General features: G+C 43.9%; 1 protein-coding gene across 5 annotated transcripts in view; it reads left to right on the forward strand.

Moving 5' to 3' along the window:
* Positions 1-26,753, forward strand: part of STXBP5 (syntaxin binding protein 5) — a 196,670-nt gene that overhangs the window by 128,081 nt on the left and 41,836 nt on the right. For 3 of the 5 annotated variants that reach the window (XM_030556525.1, XM_030556527.1, XM_030556528.1), the window contains exon 19: positions 17,709-17,774. In XM_030556525.1, coding sequence (XP_030412385.1) covers positions 17,709-17,774 — 66 coding nt within the window. The remainder of the gene's footprint in view (positions 1-17,708; positions 17,775-26,753) is intronic. The other 2 variants (XM_030556526.1, XM_030556529.1) reach the window with 1 other exon arrangement.

Here is a 26,753-nt window from a genome sequence, read left to right on the forward strand (position 1 = left end):
ATGCCTAGGCAATATCCTGCAATTTCCATGACACATCTGCTCTCCCCATAGATCTTCTCACACTTAGGCCTGGCCTACACTAGGGTGGGGATTGACCTAAGATATGCAACTTCAGCTACTAGAATAGCTTAGCTGAAGTCAACATATCTTAGTTCAATTTACCTTGCATCCTCACAGCATGGGGTTGAGTGCTGCGGCTCCCCCATCAACTTTGCTTCTGCTTCTCGCCGAGTTGGAGTTCAGCAGTCAACAGGAGAGTGATTGGGGACTGATTTATCGCGTCTAGATGAGACACGATAAATCGATCCCCAATAGATCGATTGCTACCCGCCAATCCAGCGGGTAGTGTAGACGTACCCCTACATATACCCCTTTTCTCAGCATAGAAGGCACATCAAAACTGGCTACCTTTTGCTTCTGCTGTTATTAGTTTAAAATTTCTCATCACTAGGAATGTCCATAATTATCTGGCCTCTTAGAGTAGTGTGTGCTTCTTAGAGGAGAAACCTCAGTGTATGACATATAAATAGATATTTTAAATTTGCAAATCAAAACTTGTAAAATAGAGCGGGTCAAAAAAATAGATATGGAGGGGAGGAGTTGAAATCACTGTTCTGTTTTTCTTAAATTGCTGTGACCTTTTGTTCAAATTTTTCATTTATAATTTCTGAAATAAAAACAGCTAATATTTTTGAAAAACACTTTTTTGTTCAGCTTAGTTACATGGATTTTTTAAATGAAAAAATGTTATTTTGAAAATGATAAATGATTATGTGCATGAAAAAAATTGTTACCTGAAAATGGCCACTTTTCAATGAAAAAGAAATTATTCGATAGATGTCATCCAGTGATAGTTTTGGTTCAGATTAAGTGGGCCAGGAGAAGATTTGAGCATGTTCTTATTTTATCTCAAGTGTTTCACGCTATGACAGGATCCCAGCGGTACAACCTGGAATTCTGGGATTGCTGTGCCCCCTTAATTTTACCTCACAAAGCTATGCCAGTGATAAGTAGCAAAACTCCTCCAGGGACTGTGATCACTCAGCCATCAGCATGTGGAGCCACACACCCAGCTAAATTGCATGAATAGTCCCTGAACCACTCACAGAGAGAGGCACCAGCAAGTCACCCCAGCTCCCAGCCTCGCACCCCAGAGAGATACCATCTTACACTGCTCAAAGTTCCCTTGGACAGTGCAAACTCATTAATAAGTTTGCTACTTCTTCATAGGAAAGTTGACATGCACCTGCCTTTGTAATCTGATCTGAGATTCCCCAAGTACTTCAAACAAAAACACACTGTTTCTGGTAAAATACAGTATAAAACAGATTATTAACTACAGAAAGACAGATTTTAAGTGATTAAAACAGAGATCAAAGTTGGTTACCTAAGAAATAAAAATAGAATTTACACTAAGTTTCTAATTTCAACAGACTAAGCAAGATTTTAATCAAGCGGTCTCTCACTCTAACAGATGTTTACAGTTCCTAAACATGCAGACTGGACTCCCTTCCAGCGTGGGACTAATCTCCCTAGTTTTCAAGTCTTTGTCTTCTAGATGAATCTACAGGTGTTGAAACTGCGGGGACGGAGAGGGGGAGAGAGAGGCAAGTGATAATTATCAGAGGGTAGCTGTATTAGTCTGGATCTGTAAAAGCAACAAAGAATCCTGTGGCACCTTATAGACTAACAGACGTTTTGGAGCATGAGCTTTCGTGGGTGAATACCCACTTCCTCAGATGCATGTAATGGAAATATCCAGGGGCAGGTATATATATGTGTGCTAGCAAGCAAGCTAGAGATAACGAGGTCAGTTCAATCAGGGAGGATGAGGCCCTGTTCTAGCAGTTGAGGTGTGAAAACCAAGAGAGGAGAAACTGGTTCTGTAATTGGCAAGCCATTCACAGTCTTTGTTCAATCCTGAGCTGATGGTGTCAAATTTGCAGATGAACTGAAGCTCAGCAGTTTCTCTTTGAAGTCTGGTCCTGAAGTTTTTTTGCTGCAGGATGGCCACCTTAAGGTCTGCTATAGTGTGGCCAGGGAGGTTGAAGTGCTCTCCTACAGGTTTTTGTATATTGCCATTCCTAATGTCTGATTTGTGTCCATTTATCCTTTTCCGTAGAGACTGTCCAGTTTGGCCGATGTACATAGCAGAGGGGCATTGCTGGCATATGATGGCGTATATTACATTGGTGGATGTGCAGGTGAATGAACCAGTGATGGTGTGGCTGATCTGGTTAGGTCCTGTGATGGTGTCGCTGGTGTAGATATGTGGGCAGAGTTGGCATCGAGGTTTGTTGCATGGATTGGTTCCTGAGCTAGAGTTATTATGGTGTGGTGTGCAGTTACTGGTGAGAATATGTTTCAGGTTGGCAGGTTGTCTGTGGGCAAGGATTGGCCTGCCACCCAAGGCCTGTGAAAGTGTGGGATCATTGTCCAGGATGGGTTGTAGATCCTTGATGATGCGTTGGAGGGGTTTTAGCTGGGGGCTGTATGTGATGGCCAGTGGAGTCCTGTTGGTTTCTCTCTTGGGTTTGTCTTGCAGTAGGAGGCTTCTGGGTACACGTCTGGCTCTGTTGATCTGTTTCCTTATTTCCTCATGCGGGTATTGTAGTTTTGAGAACGCTTGGTGGAGATTTTGTAGGTGTTGGTCTCTGTCTGAGGGGTTAGAGCAGATGCGGTTGTACCTCAGTGCCTGGCTGTAGACAATGGATCGTGTGATGTGCCCGGGATGGAAGCTGGAGGCATGAAGGTAGGCATAGCGGTCGGTGGGTTTTCGATATAGGGTGGTGTTAATGTGACCATCACTTATTTGCACCGTGGTGTCAAGAAAGTGGACCTCCCGTGTAGATTGGTCCAGGCTGAGGTTGATGGTGGGGTGGAAGCTGTTGAAATCATGGTGGAATTTTTCCAGAGTCTCCTTCCCATGGGTCCAGATGATGAAGATGTCATCAATGTAGCGTAGGCCGACCTGGAACAACGCTTCCTCAGCTCTCGTCCACTCACACCCCTTCTCTATCTACGCTACATTGATGACATCTTCATCATCTGGACCCATGGGAAGGAGACTCTGGAAAAATTCCACCATGATTTCAACAGCTTCCACCCCACCATCAACCTCATCCTGGACCAATCTACACGGGAGGTCCTCCTACTGCAAGACACGGGAGGTCCACTTTCTTGACACCACGGTGCAAATAAGTGATGGTCACACGATCCATTGTCTACAGCCAGGCACTGAGGTACAACCGCATCTGCTCTAACCCCTCAGACAGAGACCAACACCTACAAAATCTCCACCAAGCGTTCTCAAAACTACAATACCCGCATGAGGAAATAAGGAAACAGATCAACAGAGCCAGACGTGTACCCAGAAGCCTCCTACTGCAAGACAAACCCAAGAGAGAAACCAACAGGACTCCACTGGCCATCACATACAGCCCCCAGCTAAAACCCCTCCAACGCATCATCAAGGATCTACAACCCATCCTGGACAATGATCCCACACTTTCACAGGCCTTGGGTGGCAGGCCAATCCTTGCCCACAGACAACCTGCCAACCTGAAACATATTCTCACCAGTAACTGCACACCACACCATAATAACTCTAGCTCAGGAACCAATCCATGCAACAAACCTCGATGCCAACTCTGCCCACATATCTACACCAGCGACACCATCACAGGACCTAACCAGATCAGCCACACCATCACTGGTTCATTCACCTGCACATCCACCAATGTAATATACGCCATCATATGCCAGCAATGCCCCTCTGCTATGTACATCGGCCAAACTGGATAGTCTCTACGGAAAAGGATAAATGGACACAAATCAGACATTAGGAATGGCAATATACAAAAACCTGTAGGAGAGCACTTCAACCTCCCTGGCCACACTATAGCAGACCTTAAGGTGGCCATCCTGCAGCAAAAAAACTTCAGGACCAGACTTCAAAGAGAAACTGCTGAGCTTCAGTTCATCTGCAGATTTGACACCATCAGCTCAGGATTGAACAAAGACCGTGAATGGCTTGCCAATTACAGAACCAGTTTCTCCTCTCTTGGTTTTCACACCTCAACTGCTAGAACAGGGCCTCATCCTCCCTGATTGAACTGACCTCGTTATCTCTAGCTTGCTTGCTAGCACACATATATATACCTGCCCCTGGATATTTCCATTACATGCATCTGAGGAAGTGGGTATTCACCCACGAAAGCTCATGCTCCAAAACGTCTGTTAGTCTATAAGGTGCCACAGGATTCTTTGCTGCTTTTACAAGTGATAATGTCACTGTCCCTTTTTTGTACTTTCTTCCTGCATCTAGAAAAATCCTTGCTGTAATATGGGGGTCAGGCAGTCCGTATTGGTCAGACAGTCCCCATTGCATACCTGCCTTCTCTGAGAAGCCTCTGGGATAGTAAATTCTTCTTGATGAGCCATTAACACCTGTCTGGACCTTTGTTGCAACTGAAAGCTGTGGGTGTTTCTCGCAACATACAGGAAAACTTCATCACTTTATATGCAATGATAGTATATTCAATCCGATGGGATATTAAGGTCAATACTTTTAAAATGATACCTCACAAGGCATACTTTGTACAAAACATATAATCATATGACAGCAGTGAATATTGGGATCCAGGTTGCTATCTTGAGGTGTCACACATGCTATTCTTTTTTTTTTGATTTGTAGATGCTGTAACTGAGGTCGGTATTTCTTGATAGTAAATTATTGGTTTGAGAAACATCAAAATAACTACAAAATGAAGTTCAATTGTTGAACTTTGAACACAAAACTAAAAAAAGCACCAATTGCTGCTGATATTACCTACTGTATTATAAAGCATTTCAAAGATTTTTAGTCTTTGATTTTCCCTAATGGATGAAAGTTTCATTTTAAAAGAACAGAAACTTCCTCCTCACCTCCATCGAATATGATCAAAACAGGCAGTCTGATGGGCTTAATATTTTAGGTTCTTAGGGAAAAATGTTAGCAATCGTAAATACTGTTTTTATATAGTCATTACAAGTCACTCTGGGAGACATTAGAAACTACTTGTTTAGTGCTATTGGCCTTTGTCACTGTAACATCTTGTCAGCATCATTAACTGAACCCTTCTGTCGCATCTGTGTACATGCTTATTAGCTGAAATATCCAGTACAGCTCATAAAGATAATGAAAAGAGAATCTTTGCTTGTGTGAATTCAGATATTTAGACTTTTTTTTTTAATTCAGATTTTAGTTGCACTTACTAACAGTTTGTCTGCCTGGCAAAAGCATTGTATAATTCTGATTATTCAAGTTATTCGGTAGGTTTTTCTGTCTCAAACATACTATGTTGGTGTCTCGTCTTTCCTTTTTTCATTGCTTCATTAAGGTATGCTGACTGTGGCTTCTTGCATGTGCGGCCTTTCTAACTTATATTCAGAGTCTGTGAAAAAACTTTACACCTCTCATATAAGTAAGTCATTTAATGACAATAAAATATTTTTGAACATCTGAATTTGATGTACCGGTAAGCAACTTGCGGTTCACTCACCATGGGTTTTTTTGTTAGTCCATTTAAATAACACTCTAGTTTTAGAAAGTAGTGGTGTACTGTGTCAGTCCCAGGATGTTAGAGACAAAAGGTGGACGAGGTGTAATATCTTTTCTCACCAACAGAAGTTGGTCCAATAAAGGATATTACCTCACCTACTTTGTCTCTAGTTTTAGAAACTGATTTTGGCATGATTTGTTCAATCATATACGTGTACCACATCTTTTACTTGTGACGCCACCAAAATACATTTGGTTGAGGGCATGGGAGGATCCTCCAGATACAGGAACTGTGAAAGACGGTCGAAAGACTGACTGCTCCTGAGGACTCCTAATGAACCCAAGCATACATGGCTGAGCTCACAGTCCATCTAGGCAGGGTCGTAGCACATAGCACGGCAGAGATTCAAGGCAGTGCTATAGCACATAGCCCAGAAGGCTGCCATGACTTGAACAGACCCACAAAACTGAATAAATTGTTAGACCCGCTCCAGCCCCTAGAATACTCTATAATCAAGAGGGTGCAAAGCACGCAAAATATCCTTCCCCAGGGCAGCTTATTCTGTGCTGCACTTCAAAAAAGCATAACAGAATTTCATTCTTGTTTTTTGTTTTATTTTTTAAACAAGTCAGAGAGACTAACAAATTTATTTGAGCTTAAGCTTTCGTGGGCTAAAACCCACTTCATCAGATTCATCAGTACAGAGATTGTTATATTTAACTTTGTCTTATTACTTGCAAAAAACTACACAGCAATAGTGTTTCATAATTGGTTTAAATAGAACTACCAAAGAAGTAAAATATCTTGTAAGGTAGAGCTGTGTGAGTTTATCAGAATCTTTTTTATTTGCAGCATCCCTGACTCAGGTATAACCTGGGTTAGTGTTTTTGCAAAATGCAAGCTATGAACATGATCTTGTTTGAGCTTTGAAAGGGAGTATATCTTCTCCAATTTATTTATTTGTAAGGGGGGGTTGATGTGGAAAGTTGATATTTTAAAAAAAATCTAAAAATGTAGTACTTGAAATGCAGTTTTATGCATAGCACATCTTCAGCAGCAATAGCGTGCTGATAACCTCATAACAGACTTATGTTCTTCTTAGTAGTCGTCCTCTTATCCATCTCCATTAGATAACCATTCATGTAAATTTACTGATGCTATTGCTGCGGGAAGAGAAACTGAAAATACCTTGCTATTCTCTGCAATGGGAGCACCAATTTCAAAACGTATTTTAAAATTGTGGCATCACATCATAGATGTGTGTACTTCGAGTGTGTAGCCAAGAGGATTGCTAGCTTTTTATCTCCTTTAAGCAAACTAGGTTCAGTCAGCATGGTGCTCTTGTGACAGCAAAACATACTGCTATTGCACGTTGATCTATTAGTTAGTAGGGATGAGAACTGCTGACAGAGGGGAGACATCCCTTGCATTTTCATCAGTCTCTTCCGTTATGTTCTGACCAAATGAAGGAACAAAACTAGCTATGAAAGGAAGGAGCTATAGCTGCCCTACCTCCCTAGTAACCTTATGTCTGTGGTGTTTCTTTTATGTATGCATTTTTGTAGAAAGAACATTGATGTACTATGTAAAATTTATCAGTTAATAAATTAACCAAATGAACTTTTTTTGGAATATTTTTAAAAGTTTGTGAAAAGTCAAAAGGCCTTATGTCATATGGTCTAGCATATGTCATCCTGCATTTATGTGAAACTGCTTGTCACATTTCATCCACATCCATTATAAGCGTGGCTAAAGTCCATCCATTCTCCTAAAAAAACATCAGGTGAGAATGAGTTGTGGTCCCACCATACTACTCAGCATTATCAGCGTTACTGTCACTGTTCCTATCAGCACTGACCTGGTGGTTAATACCAAAAAACATTTGTAGGGGGCTTCTCTACCATGCCTCCCACAAGTGCACGGATTATGGATGTGTCTGGAACAGGTTGGGGTTCCCATCTGAATTGCCTCCAGATATGTGGAATAGAATCTGAAAAAGATGTGTCCCTTCACAAAATGTGCCAGAGCTGCAAGTGATCAGGTTAGCTTGCATAGCATTGCTGCCTGTACTACAGAATTCCAAGCTTCAACCCTTAACAAACAACACATTTGCAACATATTACAGTGGAGTCCTCTTAATAGCTACCTGGATATTGACAACATCCAGCTAATAACAATATTTTGCCAGGAACCAATGCTGTACCATTGACTTTAATGTAAATTGTATGTAGGTATTGGCAACAGCATGCCATTTATTGACAACATTTTTTGAGAAAAAAGGCCCCAGCTCTACAGGCAGGTTTACAAGATGGCAGTCAGGGAAGTGTCAAAGTTAGAATCAGGACTCACAATCTGTCAGACCACTCTGTTTTATTAGCGCAGCGCTCCGCCAATAACACCCAGATAATGTGAGTGGCCATGCAAGACCCAAACAGTCTCATTTATACAGATAAAAGAGCAGGAATTAGACAAAGGGACAAAGAAAGCAAAACAGTAAAATTCACCTGGGGCATAGCATGCATATCCTACTTCCTTACTAACTCTTATCGATCTAAGGCTAATACTTCACCAGTTGCCCTTAAACGGTTCCATTGTTCTATGTTAATGTCTGTATTCCTGACACCTGTATTGCAGCATTCCAACAGTTTTGCTTAAAGGTACAGACAGCATTTCTTTAATCCTTTCTATTTTCACAATATAATTCATTCTACTTTCACAATCCCTCCTCTTGGTCAAGCGCACGCCATGACCAACAATTACTGGGTTTCACAAATTAACTGTTCCTTATCTCTTTGTTCATCAGCAGTATTCAAAATCATCATGTTAGCACTCTGTTTTGGGGCAGTCACCTGGGTGACACAATTCTGGATACAACAGGAGATTAACTGAAAGCATACAAAAATCACTAAGATTCCAAACAGGATAGTTAGGGCTCCCTGAAACAACCAGTTTCCTATGCCAGAGAAATTGAACAGGTTACTTAGCCACTTCCATAAAGAACTCGGCTCTTCATGGGGAAGATATGCGATTTGTTCTAAGTGGCTAGCGCGATCTATTACCTCATTGGTATTGTCAGGTATAAACACACAACATTCTTTTCCAGTGAGAGCACAGGTCCCTCCTTTGGCCCTCAGCACTATATCTAGTGCCTGACAGTTTTGGAGGGCCACCTGTCGGATCGCCCCTATTTCTTTGGCCAGGGTTTTTAAACTTTCTTCGGTTTCATTTGCCATTATTTCAGCTACTGCTTGTAACCTCAGGACCCTTTTTGTCTGGTGTATTACTCCCCCAAGTGGGATAAAGGAACTGCCAATAGCCTCTTCCCAGGTGTCATTACTGTTCCATATTGTGTTATACGGACAAGGTCCTCCAGTGAGGTCTGGGGAATTGAATGGGTAGCCAGGACAGGAACACCAGTTTGAGAGTGGGCTGGGATGTGGCTGCAGACCTAGCATTTAGAAATAATGAGGGTCTGAGCTATCCACACTTGCTGCTGGATAAAAGAATTGTCACTGTGGACTCCCCAGACCTAAGACACCAACAGCCGAGGAACAGGCATCACCAGAGGTGCATGTTGGAGGCAGGGCCCTCCTGGTTCCGACAACCTCAGCTGAGGGAACTGCAGTCACGGTTTTATGTCCAGCAGGCGCCAGGCTCACTACTGCTTCTTCTTGGGCCTTGCTTTAGGTTGTCAACTGCTTCTGGCAACCCTTATGAGAAAGTAGATTGTAAGGTATTGCAGGCTGTTCCTCTACATCTTCTTCTGGAGTCACAATTGACTCTGTGTGGTCCTGAGGTGGTGATTGGTTCACTGGGGGTGGTGCATTTTTACACGGCGAAGCATGTATCCACTCTGAGATGCCAGACAGTTTAACAGCCGTCGGGGTAGTAAGCAGTGCCTGGTGATTCTTTGATGTTCTTTAAGTCTCTTTACTACTTCTTCCTTGACTCTGGCTATAACAATAACAATGGCTATAAAATACTATTGTTTGTATTCTCAATCTATTTGTGTGAATGAGGAATGTATGCATCAGGAAAAGATATCTTTTCCTGATGCATACATTCCTCATTCACACAAATAGATTGAGAATACAAACAATAGTATTTTATATCGAGCAAAAAAGCATTGCAAATTAAACCTTGCTAAGTTTTACAATTAATAACCAAGACAATTTACATTGAGACCCAGGCCTTCAATGTTTCTCTAATTTACTTAACATAGACACAATAGAGAATCCTGTCTCTTACTACCTAAATCTTAAAACAAAGAGTTAGAGAGGGCCCAATTTGTAATGCATATGGGAATACAGAATCTTATAGTCCCAGGGGGTCATTTCTTTCTGCTATTTAAAAAAGGTGGTTAGCAGGATGAAATCAAATTATAGTTTAATTCTTATGGGACATTATAAAATCCTGCTCCTACATATCCCCCTTTTGACACTAAGATTATTAATTGCCAGTGTCACTTTAGAATCTCTCCCTATTCTCCTGATTTTGACTGCCCTATTGCAGCCATGACTTGGTCTTTATTTAAAAACATTTTAATTTTAAGAATCAAGTTACCCCTTAAGAGTTAAATGCTAAATCCCAAAGCCAAACAACACTAATTACCTGGGTCTTGCAAAAATGTCTGTCAGTTTTGCAACTTTGAATTAAAGAGTTAAATGAATTTTTAGTGACATTAAAAACAAAACCAAAACCAATTTATCTTACACCTAGAAAACAGGAGTTTTACAAACCAGATGTGTTGGTTTAGACTCTTAGAACATTACATATTTTCACAGACAGATACATACACATTTTCTTTTCCTTTACATTTCTTTACACTGCTTTGTTTTTACATAGTTGTATATATATTTGGATTATTTACAGGCATTCTTCTGGATAAGGGCCCATTTTCCCTTCAGAATGGCTGCAAAGAAACCAAGAATTCTCTCTCTTTAACATGGTCCTTTTCTAACATTTTCACAAAGTTTTTAACTGCTTAATTCTCTCCAGCCTCTGTAGAGTTAACTTTTCACTCTCTCCTTAAATCACTTGTTTATGTCCCAAAATGACACCTTTATCACCACAGATTTCACCATTTTAAGTATTGTTCCAGGGGCTCATGCCTGCACTTACTGCTTTTCTTACTCCTGACACTATTCCCTTAGGGCTTTCAACCTGTTTCTTTATCTGTTGCTTGCCTGCTTGTCTGGGCCCGATCCTGCTTTTTTTTTTTTTCAGTGACCCATTTGTGAGTGAGATTGTGGTCATTTCACAATTTTGAAAGAAATGTTCAAGGAAAGGGACCAGGCAGGGTGGGGGCTAGTTGAGGAGCCCACCGTCCTTGCTGAATTGGTGGTGGAACACTAAAGAATCAGTTTTTGAGGCAGACAACAAAGGGGAACAGAACAAGGGGCTTTTTGTCCTTTTTACAATGAGATGGGAGTATAAAGGGGGTTGGATCAATCCGGGGTTTGGAGAACTGGATAAAGGGGAGAGCTCAGTCTGGTGGTGGGAGAGGAGGCTTTTAATAAAGCTATTAACTTATTATTTGAATATTTGAGAGAGGCGAGTTTTGATTTTGTCCACCTAAGGTTTGCCCCTTGCCACCACTGCATGAAACAATTAACCTCTCCTTTAGCCAATTTAGTTTTAGGCTGGCCGAGTTTGTCCTTTAAGACGTCCACTCAGTCTTTGTTCCAAGATTTTAACAGTGGCCACTGAGTTTTTTTTGGGATCCCCCGAGTTAGCCTAGACCATTTTTCCAGAAATTTATGGGAGTCTGGACCCTTTTTACAGGAGTCTGGACCCATCCTAAATACATAAAATGAGCCGGCGTTCATTTAGGGAACTGTCCCAACTTAGGCGTCTGGTTACCAATACAGGAGGACTTCACACATCAATCACGCAAGAAGGAAATTCGGGTTCATCAGAGCGATGCCTAGTGCAACGCACAAAAGGAGCCCACAGACTACTGCCTCAGTCGCCCTTGCTTTCACACCAGGGGTTTTACCCAAAGTGCGGTGCGGCTGCGATTGTGCAGATTCCACTCACTCAGACCGCGGGGACAGGAACCCCTTGGTCGGCCTATCCCCGGACAGAGATGGCACCCAGACTCAAACACTCCACAAGAGGACGGATAGACACAGAGACCAGGACAGTCCTCAGTCTGGACAAAACAGAAATAATTACCTGACCAGATTCCTGATGTCAGATCCCGGGATCCCTACCAGAACAGAGTGGGAACCAACAGGTTCAATGGCGTAGACCTCACTGTGGCTGTGTGCCTTTCCGCTCTAGTGGAGGACCGCTCGGGCCAAATGCCCAGGTGCCGGCTGCCACGGTCATCTTACAAATACAGTCAGGAATCACACAGCCCCAGTGAAGACGGTTGCCATCTCGGTGGAACCTCCAAATTGTCAAAGTTAGAATCAGGACTCACAATTTGTCAGACCACTCTGTTTTGTTAGCACAGCGCTCCGCCAATAACACCCAGATAATGTGAGTGGCCATGCAAGATCCAAACAGTCTCATTTATACAGATAAAAGATGGGGAATTAGACAAAGGGACAAAGAAAGCAAAACAGTAAAATTCACCTGGGGCACAGCATGCATATCCTACTTCCTTACTAACTCTTATCGATCTAAGGCTAATACTTCACCAATTGCCCTTAAACGAAGCGATTGTTCTATGTTAATGTCTGTATTCCTGACACCTGTATTGCAGCATTCCAACAGTTTTACTTAAAGGTACAGACAGCATTTCTTTAATCCTTTCTATTTTCACAGTATAATTCATTCTATTTTCACAGAAGAAAATACAAGGACATGCCTTCCCCAGTTGCAGTCCCATAAACCTGCATGTGACCCGTACTCAGATCCTCCCACTGCTTCCTTTTGGGGTTGAATCCCTACAAACCTGGCTTTTCATTCAGTTCCATAAAACCCCACCTTACCAGTAGTCTCTGTATGCCATCCATTTGTTCAGTTTTCTCTCAGCCCACAGTAACCAGATTCCTGAAAGAGTTACTACATACTTACTCATGCATTCCAGAACCCTCCTACTTGAAATCTTAATATTGTCCTTACAAACCTCATGGAGCCCCATTTTCAAGCCACTTTCAGAATGCTTCTTACACAACCTCACTCTCAAGATGATACTTTTAGGCCTTGTCTACACCACAAAGTTGCAGCGCTGGTGAGGGAGTTATAGCGCTGCAACTTAGGAGATGTACACATCTGCAGGGCATCACCAGCGCTGCAACTCCCTGTTTGCAGCGCTGGCCGTACACCCGTTGAAACTCGGGTGTAGAGGATCCAGCGCTGGTCATCAGGTGTAAACACTCACCAGCGTTTTTCTTGACCTCCGTGGAATAAACAGGTATCCCAGCAAACCAGAGGAAGCCTCTCTGGTAATCAAGCAGGTCTCCTTCCCCGCGGTTTGCAGGGGGGTTCGGGGAACGCGAGAGCAAACCGCGGGGAAGCAGGTCTCCTTCCCCGCGGTTTGTTCTCGCGTTCCCCGAGCCCCCGTGCAAGCAGGTCTCCTTCCCAGCGGTGTGCTGTCACGTTCCTCGAACCCCCGTGCAAGCAGGTCTCCTTCCCAGCGGTTTGCTCCAGTGTTCCCCGACCCCCCCTGCAAGCAGGTCTCCTTCCCAGCGGTTTTCTCCGGTGTTCCCTGAACCCCCGTGCAAGCAGGTCTCCTTCCCAGCGGTTTGTTCTCGCGTTCCCCGAACCCCCGTGCAAGCAGATCTCCTTCCCCGCGGTGTGCTGTCGCGTTCCCCGAACCCCCCTGCAAACCATGGGGAAGGAGACCTGCTTGCACGGGGGTTCGGGGAACGCGACAGCACACCGCGGGGAAGGAGATCTGCTTGCACGGGGGTTCAAAAAACACCGGAGCAAACCGCTGGGAAGGAGACCTGCTTGCACGGGGGTTCGGGGAACACCGGAGCAAATCGCTGGGAAGGAGACCTGATTGCACGGGGGTTCGGGGAACGCGACAGCACACCGTGGGGAAGGAGATCTGCTTGCACGGGGGTTCAGAAAACACCGGAGCAAACCGCTGGGAAGGAGACCTGCTTGCACGGGGTTCGGGGAACACCGGAGCAAACCGCTGGGAAGGAGACCTGCTTGCACGGGGGTTCGGAGAACACTGGAGCAAACCGCTGGGAAGGAGACCTGCTTGCACGGGGGTTCGGGGAACACCGGAGCAAATCGCTGGGAAGGAGACCTGATTGCACGGGGGTTCGGGGAACGCGACAGCACACCGTGGGGAAGGAGATCTGCTTGCACGGGGGTTCAGAAAACACCGGAGCAAACCGCTGGGAAGGAGACCTGCTTGCACAGGGTTCGGGGAACACCGGAGCAAACCGCTGGGAAAGAGACCTGCTTGCACGGGGGTTCGGAGAACACTGGAGCAAACCGCTGGGAAGGAGACCTGCTTGCACGGGGGTTCGGGGAACGCGAGAACAAATCGCGGGGAAGAAGACCTGCTTCCCTGCGGTTTGCTCTTGCGTTCCCCTAGCCCCCCTTGAAGCCGCCCAACAGCGCTGCAGTGTGGCCACATCTAACACCACTTGCAGCGCTGGTTGCTGTAAGTGTGACCACTCTGCAGCGCTGGCCCTATACAGCTGTACTAATACAGCTGTAACAACCAGCGCTGCAAAATTGTAGATGTAGACATACCCTCAGTTGCTATCACGGCAGCTTCAGGCTCTGTGACCTCCAGGCTCTTATAGTTGATATCCCTTTACCCAACACTGTACAGACATAAGGTGGTATTGAGACTTCATCCTAAGTTTATCCCTTAAGGGGTTTTGGAATTTCATTTGAACCAGTCCATCAGTTTACCTGTTTTCTCCCCTAAACCTCATTCTGCTTCTGGAGGGAAAAAACGCCACAATTTGGACATTTAAAGGGTCTTGTTATATTACAAAGTTCTTCAGCCCGGCTTCTCATCTCTTTATTGCCATCTTTGGTGCTTTGAAGGGTCAAGCGTTCCTCTGCCAGAGAATATCAAAATGCACCACACAGTGCATATCATTTTGCAAGGCTGATAAACCTTTCCCTCCAAATATCAAAGGTCACTCTGTTAGCAGACAAGCTGCAAGCTACCTAGAGTAATCCCCTGACTTTTGTTAAGACCTATACTCTTGACCTAGCTGCAGGATCAGATGCCAAGTTTGAAAAGGCAGTGTTAACATCACCGTAGTGAGGTAGAAGTGCATAGTGCTTCTATAGGCTTCTAGAGTGCCCATCTATAAAGGGGGAAATAAGAACAACCCAGGGAATTACAGACCAGTCAGTTTAACTTCTGTATTTGGAAAGATAATGGAGCAATCAATTTGCAAACACCTAGAAGATAATAAGGTTATAAATAACAGTCAGCATGGATTTGTCAAGAACAAATTCTGTAAAACCAACCTGATAGCTTTTTTTGGCAGGGTAACAAGCCTTGTGGATGGGAGGGGGAAGCGATAGATGTAGTATATTTTGACTTTAGTAAGGCTTTTGATACTGTCTTGAAGGATCTTCTCAGAAACAAACTAGGGAACTACAGTCATGCTGGAAGGGCATAATGAGTGAGGTCCCGTAAGGATTGGTTCTGTTCAATATCTTCATCAATGATTTAGATAATGGCATACAGAGTACACTTATAAAATTTGTGGACGATACCAAGCTGGGAGGGGTTGCAAGTGCTTTGGAGGATAGGATTAAAATTCAAAATCATCTGGACAAACTGGAGAAATGATCTGACGTAAATAGGATGAAATTCAATAAGGACAAATGTAAAGTACTCCACTTACAAAGGAACAATCAGTTGCACACACATAAAATGGGAAATGACTGCCTAGGAAGGAGTACTGCAGAAAAGGATCTGGGTGTCGTAGTGGCTCACAAGCTAGATGAGAGTCAACAGTGTAATGCTGTTGCAATAAAAGCAAACATCATTCTGGGATATATTAGCAGGAGTGTTGTAAGCAAGACACAAGAAGTAATTCTTCTGCTCTACTCGGTGCTGATTAGGCTTCAACTGGAGTATTGTGTCCAGTTTTGGGTGCCACATTTCAGGAAAGATGTGGACAAATTGGAGAAAGTCCAGAGAAGAGCAACAAAAATAATTAAATATCTAGAAAACATGACCTATGAGGGAAGATTTTAAAAATTGGGTTTCTTTAGTCTGGAGAAGAGAAGGCTGAGAGGGAACATAACAGTTTTCAAGTAAATAAAAGGTTATTACAAGGAGGAGGAGGGAGAAAAAATATTGTTCTTAACCTTTGAGGATAGGACAAGAAGCAACAGGCTTAAATTGCAGCAAGGGCAGTTTAGATTGGACATTAACCACTCTGACTGTTAGGAAGTTTTTCCTAAGCACTGGAATAAATGGCCTAGGGAGGTGATGGAATCTCCATCATTGGGGATTTTTAAGAGCAGGTTGGACAAACACCTGTTGAGGATGGTCTAGATAATACTTAGTCCTCCCTTGAGTGCAGGGAACTGGACTAGATGACCTCTTGAGATCACTTCCAGTTCTATGATTCTGTGATTTCTGTGAGAACATGCATAGCACAGGTGTGGCCCAACGGAAAATGCAGTTCAAGAGATTTCTATTGCACACCTTAAGTGGGATCCTCATTGATGACAACATCTTGAAGAACCATAGTTACAGTAAGGCTAAGTAACTCTTCTTTCCCTCACAGGATAAGTCTTTGGTTTTGGCATTCAGAAAATATTCATTTGTTAACCCAGGCTCCAGAAGATAACTAGTACCCCATAGTTTTTAAATAGAAAAACTCCTTCTTGCACCTACTTTTGCCCTCTATCAACAATGCAGACACACTGAAGTCAGAGTTGCACAGGTGCAAGTGGATACAATTTGATTCTGTCCTGACTTGGCGTGTGTAACCCACCCAATCTCCTCAACAGTCTCAACACATTTGTGGGTTTTTTTCTCAGAAGATTCAGATACTAAGAACTAAGATTGCACTGTGTTGAAAATCTTGTTCTGTACATGCAGATACTTTTTTTCCCCTAAGAAATGATTCAGGTGTGTTTCATTTGTGCAATTAGTACTCATTGTATTTAGATTAGCATGATACATCATAACAGATCCAAAGAAAGGAATTATTTTTAAGTAAGTCTGAGAATGTTAATATTCTTAAAACATTAAATCAAAGCTTTTAATTAAAAAAAAAAAGTCTAACTGGTAATTTTAAATTTCAACACATCCTTTGTCAAGTCATGCAACTCCATTTGTATCTCCAGTTCGCAATATGCAATATCTCTGATCCCTATGATTTGACTTCCTTCTTTGCATCTAATTCTGCATTCTTTAAGTGTGCAAAGTTATCATTTCTGTCAGTGAAAGAATCTTGTAACTACAGTCTTGTGATTTGTATGATGATGATGTCATATTGAGTGTTATATGAAAGTCCTCAACAGAGGAAAAATCATTTCACTCCCCAAAAATAAGCCATAACCACCTTATATCAACAATCCATTTCTTAAATGGAATCAGTAAGTTCTGTTGGAAAACTGATGGTACAGGATCACCTTAGTATGGCTGCAGAAATATAGTATAACTTTACCCCAAAAAAGGAAAGTAGAAATTATTTAAAAATACACAATACTAGTCATATGTTAATCTTAAAGTATTTTATAGAATTCCTTAATATTGAAATCTTCCTATTCATCTGATTTTATCACAAACAAATTAGTTTTCTTATTTCACTTAAATAAGATTTTAGGTCATACTATCCAAAACATAAGAGTAAAGTATACATGGTTAATGCAGATACCTACCTCTAAAAAAATAAACAATTTTCTCTGATTATATAAGGCTATACTTTTTTCTTAAAAGTTTGCCAAATATTACTTTTCTGATTAAATATTGATGCATTGATAAAAAAATCAAGTGAAAAGTTTCAATATTTCTGAGGTAATACTGTAATTCTTTTGTCAAACAGACTATTTTAGTGCTGTAATTGAGGTCAGCCTCTTAAATGAGAGACTTATTTAAAAAAAAAAAAGTAGTCTTCTCTCCTTCTCTCCCCCACCCCCCAAGTGGGAGAAGCACCTGCTTAGTGTAATATAGAGGCTAAAACATCACTAAAGTTCTAGTTCAGGAAAGATTGTAAACAGCAATTTTATTTTTTATTATAAATTGTTCTTTGTATTTTTCAGCAGGTCTTTGTGATATTAATGAAGGGACTGCAGTGCCAGAGGATCGCTGCAAATCACCCACTTCGGGTAACTACAAAACTACAGTTTTTTTCAAATACTTTAATATTATAATCGCGTAGAATGTGACATGCATTGTTCTAAATTGTGCCAGAAATGTTTGCTAAGTAATTTATATAGAAACTGTCTATGAAAGTTTTTTCTTTCCATCACATTGTATTCATTTTGCCATTTCAGATTTCACTAACCATTTCAGAATTCTGGTTTAAATCAAGGACAATTTATCTGACTCAGAAATATAAACCTAGTGTCTAGTAAGGATGAGTCAAGTGGCATGTGTAAGTTTCCAATATTTATGCTTCAGGGAGACTGCACACAGGCAAAGATATTCTTAGAGTGGAAATGCGTTCTATCTATGAGGCTGTGAGGAAAGTGACGTTCTCGTGCTACAGTATATTTTGTAAAAACGGCAAAGGGTTCTGTGGCACTTTATAGACTAACAAATGTATTGGAGCATGAGCTTTCGTGGGTGAATACCTACTTCATTGGATGCAAGTATATTTTGTGAGCGCTTTTCTTGTTAATGTTGTCAAACCACTAATGTGTTTGTGTGTGTGTGTGTGTGTGTGTGGAGTATGCAAGTTCAAAAGTTGAATGCCCTTAACTAAAAACACCTCCTCATTGCCCCCTCAGACTTAGACAAGAGGTGTGTCATCTTTATCACCCATATGAATGTATAACAAAACAAAATACCCTTTTTTTAGCTTTATCAGGAAAACTTTTTATAAAGTATTAAACTTAATTTCTGAATTGACAGTTTGAGTTGGCAATTTTGTTTGACACCTATTCAAACTGTATTCAGAGTTTCAATGTACATCATCAGACTGTCAATCTGTCACCAGTTAAGATTTTCCTTTTCAGAAGGGCAAATTGAGAATGGAATTGGAATTTGGCCAAGACATCATGATTAGTAGAGTAATTCTACATTCCATTTAAAAACAAACTTCTACTAAAGAAGTGTGTTGCTATGATATAAATACTTACCTAAATATAGAATTTGTTGAAGTGTTAAAGGATTTGGGCCCTATACTGTGGTGTAGAGAAATATTTCCCTCATTTGGATTAAAAAATGTGCTTCCTATTTGTGTAACAAAAGAAGAAAACACTCATCCACTATCAAGCCCAGTAGATGTGAAAATCTATGATCCACTTACTGTATCCTGCTGTTGTTGCAGTGAAGCACTTCCTCCCACATTTTAGGTGATGCTGGTGATAGTTCTAAGTGAACTACTTCAATTTGACAGGTAGAGTAAGTAAAATGACCTAACCTGGACATTTAAATTTAAGGCAAGTTTTGATTTAAAAAAAATAAATTCAGGTAATAGAACTAAGGAGATAATTATATATATCAGTCAATATTTTCAGGTTCATTTACATTAATCCTTTTATATGAATTATTTGATATATATGGGTTGTTTTGGTTTTGTTGATTTCTTTTGTTTCTTCTTCGAGTGATTGTTCACATCCCTTATGCATTAGGTGTGCGTGCGCCACGTGCACGGATGTCGGAAACTTTTTCCCTTAGCGGCTCCCGTTGGGGTGGCAGGGGAACCCCTCCAGAGTGGCGCCTCATGCTGGTGCATATATACCCTTGCCGACCTGACCCCCCTTCAGTTCCTTCTTACCATCCGTGGCGGTGTTGGAACGGCTCTTTATCTTTCGCTTGCGAGTGATCCTTTAGCACAGTTATCAACAGTTAAGTTATCAGTAGTTAGCACTTCTTAATAATAGATAGTTAAGCTTTCTTTGTTTAGGTGTTGGAAGTTGTCTCCAGCACCAGCCCTAGGCTTCGTGGTGTGCCGCAGGCCCAACGCTTAAATGCTTGTGCCACATGCCGCAAACCTATGCCAATTAGTGACCCCCACGACTCATGTCTCCGTTGCCTGGGGAAATAACATCAGACGGAGCGCTGCAAGATCTGTAAGGCTTTTAAGCCAAGGACTAAGAAAAAAAAGAGACTTTAACCTCAAGCAGCTATTCATGGAGGCCATGCTGCAACCTTCGGCGCTGGTGTCCTCGGTGTGGAGTGCCCCGGCATTAGTTTGCGATCCGGCATCAGTGGGGCACCGCAAGCATGCCGCAACAAGAAAAATACAGGCACGGTTCAACCTCACTGGCATGGTCGAAGGGTCAGCCTACAAGCCGAGGGCGCTTCCTGCATAAGAAGCCGGCACTTCCCAAGCAAACGAGTGCTCAAAAGGGAAGCACTGCCCCAGAACATGACCTGGCTCTGGTGGCTCTGGCACCAAAGAACCTGTTGAGCCCCAGGCTCAGCGCCTTGAGCATGGAGGAAGGGCTGGAGGAGCTCCTAGAACAGCCCTCCGCACCAGACACATTTGAGGTGGCAAAGGACCTCATCCAGTTGTCGGCGGCAAGCCCCTTCCCTGCCAAAAGGAAGCCTCCGGCACAGTTTCCTAGAGTTCCATCAAGAGGCAAGCCAGCAGTGGTGCGCTGATCTAGGTCACCATCCCGGCACCCCTACCAGCGTCGGTACTGGTTGAGCTTGGCCTCTGTGGATTCCCAGTTGCCCCTGACCCAGTGGGACTCGAGGGCACCGGATCCCAGTCAGCATATGGCACCAGCCCTGTCAGGGCACCACTCCCCAGCACCATCGCTGGGCTGGCTCCGAGGCGACGCAAGTTTGAAGTCCCTGGTTCCGAGCAGAAGCCAATGATCCCAATCCCGGTTCCAGGAGTATAGGTACCGGTACTGGTCAGTAAGGAGCCGTTCTCCAGCCCCCTGGGGGCACCGTTCTACAGCACCGCCTTGGCCTTCCAGTTCAGCGTGCTTGGAATCAGAGGCGGACTCAGGCCACTCCAGCTGTGACCACAGGGCACCAGTGAGCAGGGAGCCCCAAGCCCCATGGCATCCCCAATGAGGCCCTCCAGAGTAGTGGCCCTTTTGGACACCATGGGCCTATCACCAACAGCAGGGGCCCTCCTCCGGAGCCTTGAGATCCCGCTATTCGGTGCATTAGTCTTGATCCCTGCACAGGCACCCCTCCGCGCTCAAGGTGGCCATGGTATCCAGGCCACCGGACACTTCTTCAGAACATAGGAGTGGAAGCAGCACTGAGCCCGGCACTGTCCCAGAGGCAGTCCGTCAGGCAGGACCCGGAGGAGCCCTCAGCATGCAAGAAATGACAAGAAGGGCTGGAAGACAAGATGCAGAAGGCCCTCATCTCTTCATCATCCCCAGATGAAGCGTGGTGGGCACCGCAGTGTTGGGGCCTCCTCTGACTGACCAGAGAGCACACCAGGAGCTGCTCTGCAGGGTAGTCCAGAACTTGGGCCTACAGGCGGAGAAAACGGTAGAGCAGGAGAATCCTGTGGTGGACATCTTAAGCCTCAAGGGCCCCTCCAGAATGCGCTTCTGCTCATAATGACGGTCCAGTCCAACTACAAGATGGTCTGGCAAACCGCGGCCTTTAGCGCACCAACAGCAAAAGACGTAGGGTGGAAGTACTTTGCCCCTTCCAAGGGATACAACTTCCTCTTTTGTCACCTGGCCCCCTGTTCGCTGGTCATCTCAGCGGTCAATAAATGGGAACGACATGGTCAGCAAGTCCCGGCTCCTAAGGCCAAGGAGGATAAACTTTTAGACCTTTTCAGCAGGAAGGTCTGTTCTTCTGGGGGCTTCCAGTTGAGGATTGCGAACCAGCAGGCGATCTTGAACTGACACAATTTTAATTCCTGGATGACAGTTTCCAAATTTAAAGATTCCTTGCCCCAGGGCTCTCAGCCTGAGTTTGCGGCCCTTGTGGATGAAGGAAGGGAGGTAGCCAAGACCTCTCTCGATTCGGCAGATGCAACAGCCAGAATAATTGCCTCAGGAGTGGTGATGAGGCGCTTGGCGTGGCTGAAGGCTTCAAGCCTTCCGCCAGAATTCCAGAATATACCCTTCAGGACCTCCCCTTCAAAGGGTCTGGTTTCTTTTTGGACGAAATGGATCCCAGGCTGCATAGCCTCAAAGACTCCCAGGCAACCCTCAAGTCGTTGGAAATGCACACCCCGGTGACACAGAGAGAACCTTTCAAGCCCCAGCCACCTCACCAAAGACCATACTAGCCCCACCCTAGGCAGGAGTTGTATCTTAGAGGCAGACACAACAGGTGGAGTTGGAACAACACGCCTAGCCAAGGCCAGGGCAAGCCGCAACCCAGCAACAAACAAAAGTTTTGAAGATGTGCTCAAGGACAGCATACCAAGCCAATTACCAGATATTTCCCTATGTTTCCTGAACCGCTTGTCCCGCTTCTACCATGCGTGGACTCCCTACGCTGGTGGCTTAACTAGCAGGTACTCTGCGAAGGGATCCCCTTCACCACACCACAACCCATGCTGACACTGGTAACAGACGCGTCCGACCTTGGCTGGGGAACACACTTGGGGGAACTTTGGATGCAAGGCTTGTGGTCCAAGGATTAAATGTTGCTCCACATCAATGTAGAGGAGCTCAGGGCGGTTCACCTATCCTGTCAAAGCTTTCGCGCTGCTTTAAAAGGTCACAGCGTGACAGTTCTGATAGACAGCACTACTGCCATATTCTACATAAACAAGCAGGGCGGAGCCCGATCCTCTCCTCTCTACCGAGAGGCCCTTCTCCTATGAGACTTTGGTATAGCCTGCTCAGTACACCTCGTAGCGTCATACCACCTGGGGGACCGGAACGAGCTGGCAGACCGCCTCAGCAGGTCGTACCGCAGGCATGAATGGTCGATGAGACTGGATGTCTTGCAATCAATCTTCCAGAATTGGGGATTTCACCAAATGGACCTCTTGTCCACCAGGAACAACAGTCAATGCCCGCAGTTTTGCTCTTTCCAAAACCACAGTCCGGGCTCAGTTGCAGATGCCTTCATGATCTCTTGGAGTGGGAACCTGAAGTATGCCTTTCCACTGCTCCCACTCATCCACAGAGTTCTCCTCAAAGAGACAAGGCGGTAATGATCCTCATCGCCCCAGCTTGGCCCCACCAACATTGGTTTACGACTTTGCTGGAGCTGTCAGTGGCCGACCCGATTGCCCTGCCCCTGCACCAAGATCTCATCATGCTGGACCATGAGCGCCTGCTCCACCCAAACCTGCGGTCTCTGCATCTCATGGTGTGGAAACTCTGTGGTTGAATGCAATGGAGAGCCAGTGCTCTCTTCAGGTGTGACACATTCTCCTTGGCAGTAGAAAACCTACCACTAGGGCGGCATACCTCACTAAGTGGAAGGGGTTCTCCTGCTGGTGTGAACCAAAGCATATACAGCTGCTTCAGGCTTTTGTTCCAGTTATCCTGGAATACTTGCTGCACCTTAAACATCAAGGTCTTGCCCCCTCCTCAGTTAGAGTACATCTGGCTGCCATTTTGGCATTCCACCCGGGGGAGTTGGGGCATTGTGTTTTCCAAGCCCATGGTAGCCCGGTTTCTCAAGGGGCTGGAGAGGGTGTTTCCCTACTCATGCCCTCCGGTCCCTCCCTGGAATCTTAACCTGATCCTGACCAAGCTCATGGGACCTCCTGTTGGGCCCCTAGCCTCTTGATTTTTCACTCACCTCTCCTGGAAGGTAGTGTCTGCAAGGAGGGTGTCTGAGTTGAGGGCCCTCACCTTGGAGCCCCCTTATACAGTTTTTTATGAGGACAAAGTGCAATTTAGGCCACACCCTAAATTCCTCCCTAAAGTAGTCTCGCAATTTCTTATGGGGCAGGACATTTGTTTGCCAGTATTCATTCCTAAACCACACATGGACCCAAGTCACCGTAGCCTACATATTCTGGATGTCCGTAGGGCCATGGCGTTCTATCTGGAGTGAACTAGATCTTTCCACACATTGACACAGTTGTTCGTCGCCACTGTGGAGAGAATGAAAGGACTCCCTGTCTCAGTGCAGCGGATATCATCATGGATTGTGGATTGCATCCGCCCGTGCTATGAGCTCACCAAGGTGCCGGCCCCGGCGATCATGGCTCACTTGACTATGGCTCAAGCATCCTCAGTAGCTTTCCTGGCACAGGTTCCACTCCAGGAGATCTGTAAAGCAGCCACCTGCTCGTCTGTGCACACACTCACAGCCCACTATGCAGTCCAACAGGCCAGAGAGGATGCAGTGGTCGGCAGGGCTGTGCTTCAATTGTTCCATGACTCCTACCCACCTCCTATGGTAAGCTTGTGAATTTCCTGATGTGTAATGGATGTGAACAATCACTTGAAGGCCTGGTCTGTGCTGGGGAGAGAGAGGGGTGTCAATGTAAGATACGCAACTTCAGCTATGAGAATAACGTAGCTGAAGTCAACGCATCTTAGTTCAACTTACCTCCCATCCTCATGGTGCAGGATGCGGCTCCTCCGTTGACTCCGCTTCCGCCTCTCACCCTGCTGGAGTTCCGGAGTCGATGGGGAGTGCGTTTGGGGATCGATTTATTGCGTCTAGATGAGATGCAATAAATTGATCCCCGATGGATCGATCGCTACCCGCCAAATCTGGTGGGTAGTATGGACATACCCAAAGAGGAAAAAACGATTACCTACCTTTTCATAACTGTTGTTCTTCGAGATGTAGTGTTCACTCCATTACACTTCACACCCTCCTTCCCCTCTGTCTGAGTCTCCGGTAAGAAGGAACTGAAGGTGAGTCAGGTCAGCAGGGTTATATGTGCACGTGCATGAGGCGCCACTCTGGTGGTGCTCCCCTGTTGCCACGACGGGAGCCGCTAAGAGAAAAAGTTTCCGATGTCCATCACATGCACACCTAATGTGTAATGGATGTGAACAACTTTTCTCAAAGAACAACGGTTACAAAAAGATAGGTAACATTTTTTTTTTCAAAAGAGCAATTTTAGGAGTAAAGAGTGTGGTTCACAAGAAAAGACTGACAACTGAAAGAGTGGAAAGAGGAGACATTTCATGGATGAGGAGAGGGCAAGCAATGAGAAACAAGCCTGGGGACCATATGGGGAGGAAAGGAAAGATAAAGAAATAAGAAAGGAGACACCCAAAAATATTCGTCCTGCAAGGATTAGCATCTTTTGTGAAGTCAGGTATCATGGGCCCCAGAAAAATCTTATTTAGACATCGCAGGTGGAAGAAATATAAAGAAGCTTAAACTAACTTTCCTTAGGAAGGAAAACTTGAAAAACAAAGCAAGGAAGAAGACTGGGAAAGTGATAAAGAAGAAGAAATAGGGTAGGTTTTTTGATCAGTGTTTCCAGATTATCACAGTCTTCAAAGACTTTGAGGGAAAAAAACTATTGGATTCAACACTGTACTTAAATTTGAAATTCAAAAATTTCAGTAAATTCCTTTAACATAATCTCTTCCCTCTCCCACTCCCCATCAAATTTTTCGATCTGAATTTGAAATCAGGTACAGTATTTAAATAAATTCAACTTGCATTCTGTCATAGAAGAACCATAGAGTATGCATACATAGTGCAGAAATTTAAAACACTCTAGTGGGTGAATAACAAAAAAAAAAAAAAAAAAAAAAAATCCTGGCTACGTTTTGTCTTGAATTAGATTAAAATTCAGAAGTGGGCTTCTCAAGCTAACTTAAAAATTAATTTGCAGTAATAGAAAATGGAGAAATGGGATCTATGGGGCTAGAGATATGCAGTTGTCGGCTTCACAGAGGGACTCTAAGGCCATGTTTGCGCTTACCGGGGAGCGACGTTGCTGCGATCGATTTTAGAAGGGGTCAATTTAGCGAGTATAGTGAAGACCCCTAAGTCGACTGCAGAGCACTCTCCGGTACCCCACTGGAACAAGATTAACTTAAAGTCGATGGGAGAGCGTCTCCTGTCAACTCAGGGTGGTGTGGACACAGCAGTAAGTCGACCTAAGGTACGTCAACTGCAACTACATTATTCACCTAGTTGGAGTAGCGTAACTTAGGTCTACTTACCGCAGTAGTGTAGACAAGACCTTAGAGAGGTCAACAAGACTGGGGAGGAGCCATGAGATGCTGAGAAAGGTGGGGAGTGGATATTGTCAGAATTTAGGAACACCAGGAGAAATCAGAGGATCGGACACTACTGCACTAAAGCTGCAGAGAATAGGAGAAGACAGATTTCGGTGGTTGGAATTTGTCTAGTTAGGGAGAGACTAGCTATAGGCTAAGACTGCAATATCCAAATTTAATGAAGTTAATTACAAAATTATGCTTTGCATTTTTTTAAAAAATCAGTGAACATGATTTTGGAACTTACTGTTATAAAATAATGCTCCACTAGAACTTGATTAGGAAACTGGTTGTACAACAGTTTGGAAGATCAGTGTTTGGGACTGACAGTCTGAGACATCCTAGGGCAACTGAAGCTACAGCATGAATGGTGTGACAATTTCAATCTTCCAAATGAACAGAGCTGCAACTTCAATTACACTCTAACTTCCTCCACTGAGTAGTTACACAGATTGACAGCTATAGAAAAGGCTCCATGCCCTTGCTAGTTGGCAGAGCATCCTCTAGCTTTGGGAGACAAAAAACTAAATTACAGCAGAAATAAAATGAAAACCAAAACAAAGAGATTATAAAAGCTTTAAACTTTGTTCCCCTCATCCAGTGACCTGGATAAAGTTGCATAGCATATACAAAGTGCCATGCTCAGATACATAAAGTAGTAAGAAAATAATACCCTTGTAACACTTTCTGTCCTTTTTATTGGTGATTTTTTTTTAGAGGTATAAAAACCTGTTCTGTTTGGCATTTTAATAAGATTAAAAAAGCCACCAAGTTAAATCTCTCTCAAACAGTGGTTCACAGATTGTAGCCCATTCACCATTAGTGGTCTTTAGAACCACTGCTTGCAGAATTAAGTACTCTATTGTGGTGTTGGGATAGGAGTTGTTTGAAGAATAAAATTGCTGCTCTAAACAGATTTCTTACTTTTAGAGACCAAACGATGCTCCATGTTGCATTTGCTCTTTAGATCAAAATGTGGATAAATTCTTTGTCGTCTTCTTATTTACAGACCAACATACTAGGTGTCCACATATTAAAATGTTT

The sequence above is a fragment of the Gopherus evgoodei genome, chromosome 3, assembly GCF_007399415.2.
Source record: "Gopherus evgoodei ecotype Sinaloan lineage chromosome 3, rGopEvg1_v1.p, whole genome shotgun sequence".
NCBI lineage: Eukaryota > Metazoa > Chordata > Testudines > Testudinidae > Gopherus > Gopherus evgoodei.